The sequence below is a fragment of the Octopus bimaculoides genome, chromosome 5, assembly GCF_001194135.2.
Source record: "Octopus bimaculoides isolate UCB-OBI-ISO-001 chromosome 5, ASM119413v2, whole genome shotgun sequence".
In the NCBI taxonomy this organism is placed as follows: domain Eukaryota; kingdom Metazoa; phylum Mollusca; class Cephalopoda; order Octopoda; family Octopodidae; genus Octopus; species Octopus bimaculoides.
The window spans coordinates 98,432,593-98,439,769 of record NC_068985.1 but is presented as its reverse complement, the minus strand read 5'-3'; the positions used below and the strand labels follow the sequence as shown (position 1 = coordinate 98,439,769).

At 38.0% G+C, this 7,177-nt stretch overlaps 1 protein-coding gene across 4 annotated transcripts in view; it reads left to right on the top strand.

The window, feature by feature from the left end:
* The window catches only part of LOC106883079 (TLC domain-containing protein 5), a 49,623-nt gene that overhangs the window by 1,296 nt on the left and 41,150 nt on the right, over window positions 1-7,177 (top strand). For 3 of the 4 annotated variants that reach the window (XR_001411066.2, XM_052967876.1, XM_014933960.2), the window contains exons 2-3: window positions 3,855-4,062; window positions 6,047-6,142. Coding sequence is in view for 3 of the 4 variants with exons in the window: in XM_052967876.1 (XP_052823836.1) it covers window positions 3,876-4,062; window positions 6,047-6,142 (283 nt within the window). In the remaining variant the exon portion in view is untranslated. Of the gene's footprint in view, window positions 1-1,205; window positions 1,349-3,854; window positions 4,063-6,046; window positions 6,143-7,177 lie in introns of those variants that run through there. The other variant, XM_014933961.2, reaches the window with a different exon arrangement.

Here is a 7,177-nt window from a genome sequence, read left to right as displayed (position 1 = left end):
AAAAAAAAAAAAAAAAAAAAAAAAGTAATGTTCGTCGCCAGCTAAAAGAAAGCGAAATGATACTATCTGCAGTTTAGCAAAGTAAAAAAGGGTCTTGAATCTTATCGGTCGTAAACTTGTGATCATTCAATTGTAACAGCTTTGTTTACATACAAGTTAGCTGTCATTAATTTCATTTTCTCATTCGGCGAGAATTGCTTCTTCTATATTCAAACGAATGAGATGGCTAAATGAGCGAAAAGCCACGCTTGCCAACAAAAGCCACGCTTGTCAACACCGAAGACTAGTGTAATGATAGCAAGAGCCGCATGTCCGTCTCTGTGTGTGATGTAGTGAGTGTATAGTAGCAGCTATACAGTTCTCTGTTATTTCTCACTCGCGTCTTTAGATCAATCGATAATCTTATCTTCTAATACATCGAAAATGCTAAACGTACAGTTCATTAATAATAGTATTCTAATAATGCTATATACACTACCCAGAGGTTAGTGTGTCTGTAAATGATCATGACCCTTTGTGAGCATTCAGCTTTTTATTAACTGATCACGGAATGAATTAAGCCTAACTATAATTTTGGTCGGTGCATCGTTTGTACACGAAATTAGATGTGTATTATGTTAGCGAAGGTTCTGTTTATGCATCTCGGAGTTGGAGATAGTATATCCGATGGACTTCTGCACTGCACAGCTTTTTGTCTACAACATTGTAGTCACAAGATATTGGGTTATCCAACACCAAAGTACAGTGCAGTGAGATTGAACACAGAATCATATAGTTACAAAACAAAACTCTTAACCACACAACTTCTTTTCATCCAACATATACATGTTGTTAGGAATTTCTCTGTGCACTACATTGTTAGTGCATAGCCTGAGTCAATTCTGGTCGAATAAACTTCAGATCAAAATTCATTCCACCCGTGACCATACAGACATAGTATATCTACGGTAGCACAACCTAAAGGTAGTCTATGGCTGAAAGAGGGTTTGGCTGCTATTTTTACCAGACCTAGCGACTGCGTCAAGATGTCTCGTTTGCTCAACTTAGGTACAGCGTTATGTGGATGGGTAAAGCAGGAACTACAAATGCTGGTAAAAATAGAAATAGTAACTAAATCAGTGTTGCAGATTTTAATGAAATGAATATAATATAGATATATCGTTTTATATACAGGTGTATTTGTTATGGCGAGTCGCAATGGAAAATTTCAGGTCTTTTAAGAGTTGTTCCCCTTTATATCCAATTATAAGGCAGTGGGGGTGGTTGTTTAGGTGCTTCGTGTATTCTTATTATTTGAAACTAACTGCAATCAGGAAATAGAAAACTCGGTGTGCTGTGGCTAGTTCAGGTACTGTTTCTTGTTAATAAATTTTAATTGAGACGTTTGCATTCCTGATATATCGTTGGCTTGATGCGTATCTTCATGTAGAAAATTAAATTTAACAGTCCGAAATATTATCGCCGCTCCCAGTGTTTATGCATTTGTGCGTCCCAGCAATAGCCAAGCATCTAAAAATATCTACCACCCGTGCTACCACTTTTAACTAGGTAGAGTATTCATAAAACTAAGGTTATTTATGTAATATTTGGGTCGTGCATGCGTGCGTGTGTCTGGGATTATTATTTTTTATTTACTCAATAACCGGTTTCATTCATCGAACTGGGGTCATGCAGGGGCTACCACCTTCGTGGTTTTAGTCAATCACATTGATTGTATTACATATTTCACTTCACTACTTATTTTATCTCTATTTATCAAATGACTCAGTTACGTTTTTTCACATAACACTGGATTTTAAGCGAAAACTCTTAAAAATGCGCGCGCGTACACACACACACACACACACTTTATTTAATTTACTAGCTGTTGTTGAAGGGGCAGTGCCCATTACCTTAGCAGGCTCTCTGATATGGGTGAGATTAATGCCATTTATGTTCCATTCAGACAATTGTAACTTGACACATAGGGAAAAGATATGAACTGGGAGGAGATTCCAGAGAGACGATGCTTTGAGGAGGAAAGACTAGGAATTGTGGTTAGTGCATGGTCTGCGGTGACTCGAGGTCAAACCATTGGGGAACCAGTCTGACCAAAGCTAAACCACAATAATTTCATGTGATTGGTATATTAAACAACCAGTCAGAGTCAAGCCATTGCATGAGTCAGTTTTTTAGAATATTCTTATACCTTATAGAAAATCCACTTATGGATCCAACACACTGTGCAGACTGTTGAGAGTAGCCAACTCATTCACATCTCACTTTTTACCAGGCAGAATGTTGAAGCAAATGTGCAATGTGTCTCTGTTCTTGTCACAAATTTTTGTCATAAACGGTTAACACAGGTGGTTGATAGACGACCCGGGAAGATAGTTAAGACAGGTGGCAGATAGATGACCAAGGAAAATGGTTAAGACAGATGACAGGTAGACGACCCAGGAAGATGGTTAAGACAAATGGCAGATAGACGACCCAGGAAGACAGTTAAGACATGATAGATAGACAACAGGAAACTCCATCATCACAAATATAACTCAATTGCTTTCAGTTATATTGAGTTAGCCACACGTTGCAGTATCAGTGAGCTTATTGTAAATTCCATGCAGTGTATCTCTCCCAGTATGTAATTATGGCTGTTGTTATTCATAAAAGACCAACACAGTTTAACTCTGTGCAATAATAAATTCTTCTGTTAAATGTTTGTAGATGTCATTCATTTACTTTCTCATGCAGCCCAAGAAACTCATGAAAGGTCTAAAAATTGGAAATAAAAGGTCTGATTCCTTTGTACATCTGCATAAACCCACATGTATGCACAAGGAATCAGATCTACAAGCATGAAGTCTCAAAGTATGTTGAACAGGCGCAAGTTTTAATAAGGAAAACAAAATATAAGTCTCTACTATCATCATAGAAATAGCCATGCTCAATATTCAAAAAGAATTTGGTAAAAATTATGATATATCTGTTTATATTATTCATGCATTTCGGGTGAAGTAGGATTACAAGCAAGCTGACAGCGAAGGAACACTATATTTGACAAATGCACTGAAGTAAACTATAAAAAGACTCATACAATGAATTCTTTTAAGCGCTTGTAAGATGCCTGGGTTATGTTCTCATACTTAATTCTCCCTTCTTCACCATCTGTATCTTTCTACTCTTTTTACCATCCCAATGGTGTCACACTGGTTCTGTTTAAACTCAATAGGCTCCTTCTTTATACATGTAATTCTAGCCAACACTTCCTCAGGGCTCTCCTTTAATGACATCTACTACAAGCCAACATTATCCAAACACACACACACACCAGCAGTTAGTGTCCTCCTGTCATGACAATGTCTTCATAACAAGAGATTGTCTGTCTTTCTTTTGAGCTCAAATTCCACCAAGGTTGACTTTGCCTTTCTTCTTTTGGGGTCAATAAATTAAGTACCAGATGCATACTGGGGTCAATCTAATCTACTGCTCACCCCTCCGCCAAAATTTCATTTTACTAATCCTTAATGAGTAAGTTTATTATTTTACTAATCCTTCCAAGGCATTTTCATAATTGACAATGAATTTCATTAGAAATATTGTCATGAAAGGCCTAAGCTTCTATTTGAGATCATGATATTTGACAAACTGAATGTATTTCAAGGTAGAGAGGAAGATAAAAATTTGTTTTCTAATAATATATAGCTAGCTAGAGGTGATGGCCTCTTGGATCTAATCAACGGCAGCATTCGTTCCATTTTCCTGGACTGCCATGTTAGCTTGGCAATAACTATTAATATCCAGTACCGCTGCCGTAGTCTTCTTTAGAGAGACTTAGAAATATTCATGTTTCTATTATATTCTTACTTTTCCAGGAAACATTTCAAGTGAATGGTATGTTAACTCAAGTTGTACTGACATCATCTCTGTGGACAAGTCTCTATTGTTTCGTGTGTTACTTTTGGAGAAGCAAGTCATATGAATGGTCATGTCGTTCTGTAAGTCTGCTACACGCACTGCTGATAACCTCTCTCTCATACTACTGCACTTTTATTCAAGGTCCATGGCCTTTTACAGATGCAGGTAAATACTTCATAATGTCATAATACTGTTTTTTATAATGTCATATTGTATAATATTGTAATATTGTTTACATCATCATTTAGGATCTGTTGTCCATACTAGCATGGGTTGGAGAGTTTAACCAGGGCTGGTAAGTTGAGGGGCAATGGACTTTTTTATGCACCACTGGCATAGGTGGCACAAGCATGGATAATTTTTACATGGCACAAAGAAGTCTCTAGATGGTAACTCATCCTGCTAGAAATAGCAGCAAAATCTCTCTCCTGTTATATACTCCCTGCTGTCTGTAAAAAAATCTCAGATAATGTAGTCCTGAATGCAGTTTCCTTTGCAAAAGAAAAAAATAAAAAATAACTGTCATATAGGCGCAGGAGTGGCTGGGTGGTAAGTAGTTTGCTTACCAACCACATGGTTCTGGGTTCAGTCCCACTGTGTGGCACCTTGGGCAAGTGTCTTCTACTATAGCCTCAGGCCTATCAAAGCCTTGTGAGTAGATTTGGTAGAGAGAAACTGAAAGAAGCCCGTCGTATATATGTATATATATTTGTATGTGTGTGTCTGTGTTTGTCCCCCAACATCGCTTGACAACCGATGCTGGTGTATTTACTTCCTTGTAACTTAGCAATTCGGCAAAAGAGACTGATAGAATAAGTACTAGGCTTCCAAAGAATAAGTCCTGAGGGGTCGATTTGCTCGGCTAAAGGTGGTGCTCCAGCATGGCCACAGTCAAATGGCTGAAACAAGTAAAAGAGTAAAGAGAGTCATTATTGGTTTGCTCAGTTAGGGCTGATCTAGATCTATACAACAATGTGGGACAATTCATGTGGTCAGTCAGCCTGCTAGAAATAGCTACTAAGTTTCTCTCTTATCATACTTTATAACTTCAAAAGGAAGGATGCAGTAAATAATGTAGTTTTCCCCGACTAAAAATATGAGATAGTCCTGAGTGATGGCAAAAAGTTTGTTTATTGGCAAAGTAGACTACATAGAGGACATGCTGTGTTAGCCAAGGACGAAAATACGTGGAAAATAATGTGTTGAGAAACAATGGATATATAAAAAGTGCTGTGAGTTCTCATGTAGGCTGGCAGAGTCATGAGAATTTCAAAGTAATTAAATCTTTTTATTGTCCAGAAAACCTACATATCATCATCATCATCATCATTGTTGTTGTCATCATCATTATCATCAACTCCACTGCCACCACCACCATCATCATCATCACTTAATGTCCTTTCTTTCATGCTGGCATGGGTTGTATGGGTTGTCGTGAACAGATGAGATGGAGGGCTGCCCTAAGTTCTAATATCTGCTTTAGTGTCGTTTCTGTAGTGGGATGTCCTTTGTAATGCAAATCACTTCATAGAGTGTCCTGGATACTTTTTATGTGGTACCAGCACTGGTGAGGTTACCAAGCAATCTCAATTCTATACCTCTTGACTGAATTGGGTATAGAATTGAAAGATAAGAAACTAGCAAAAAGGGACACACACACACACACACACACACACATATATTATATACAACAGGTTTCTTTCAATTTCTGTCTCATTCTAGAAGATACTTTCCCAAGCTTCCATGTGTTGGAACTAAACCTAAAACTGTGGTTTTGAGAAGCAATCTGCGCTTGTTAATGTTCAAAATAATTTCAGCTCTATAATCCAAGTTAAGAGCATGAAAAATTATAATCACACAAATTAGTTATTAATTTTTTCATATTTTTAAAAGAGTTAATTAACATCATTCAGTAAAAGGTAACAAGAATGGCATGTGACTATTAAGAGCTCTTTCATGAGGATTCTATGTTGACGATGGTTTAAAATAGCAATCACTGTTCTGGGGGTCACATGGCTGACTCCATTTTATTTGGAAAAAATAACCTTAAAATGGTGGTGGTGGCAGCGGCTAGTGTTGTTGTTGCTTTTTTTTATTTATCAATTATTTAATTAATGTCTAAATTTTATCAAATAATTGTTGATTTCAGGTGGACCCAACACATCTTTTCAAGAGTCCATTGCAATTATTTCAGTTGGATATTTCATCTTTGACTTTTTCTGGTGTTTATATTTTCAAACAGATGGTAAGTGACTTATTATTGTTAAGCCTTCTCTCACAACTGTTCTTCTAAATCCCATCCGTCCTCTAACTATAGCACCACTCACTCCCGTTGTTGTAAATGACACTATTTATTCCCCTACACTTCACACGTTATATTCCTATTACTGTCCCCTATCTTCTCTTCCCTGGTCCATTCCTACTTCCTTCACTTCCCCTTCCCCCACTGCATCCACCTCTCTCTCCATCTCTTATCATCTGTCACACTCTTTCCACACTTCAGCACACCTTCCTACCAACCCATCCACCTACCTGTTCTGTCCATCTATCCCTATTCTCTCCCTTGTACTTTGAGATTTCACCCTCACCGTTTTTCTCTTCCCAGTTAGAGAAGCCATGTACTCACCCCTTCAACAAGACACTTATTCCTGTCCCTCTATCATACTTTTGAATCCTTCAGTGACACACCCAACTCAGTTGAGGAGGAGGGTCTTGACTTATGAGTACTTGGTGACCTCACTTGCGCTAATGCCATGAAGAAAAAAGCGCCTGTAAGCGCTGCACCTAAATGGTTTCCTTTAACCCACTCCAAGCTGGAGGGAATATTTAAATTCAACACAATAAAATATTAGGAAGGACAGCTGACTGTAGAAACTATGCCAAAGCAGAAATTAGAGCTCATGACACCTTCATCAGTTCCTATTGACCATCCAACCCATGCCAGCATGGGAAAAAGGGCATAAAATGATGATGTTGGTGGTGGTAGTGGCGGCAGCGGCTGCTGCTGCACATATGTGTGTGTGTGTGTGTGTGTGTGTATTCTTTTGTTCTTTTGCATGTTTCAGTCATTTGACTACGGCCATGCTGGAGCACCGCCTTAAAGGATTTTAGATTTATTCTTTGTAAGCCTAGTACTTGTCTTATCGGTTGCTTTTGCCGAACTGTTAAGTTACAAGGATGTAAACACACCAATATCGGTTGTTAGGTGATGGTGGTCAGGACAAACACAGATGCAAGACACACACACACATAAATATTTACACATACATACATATATATA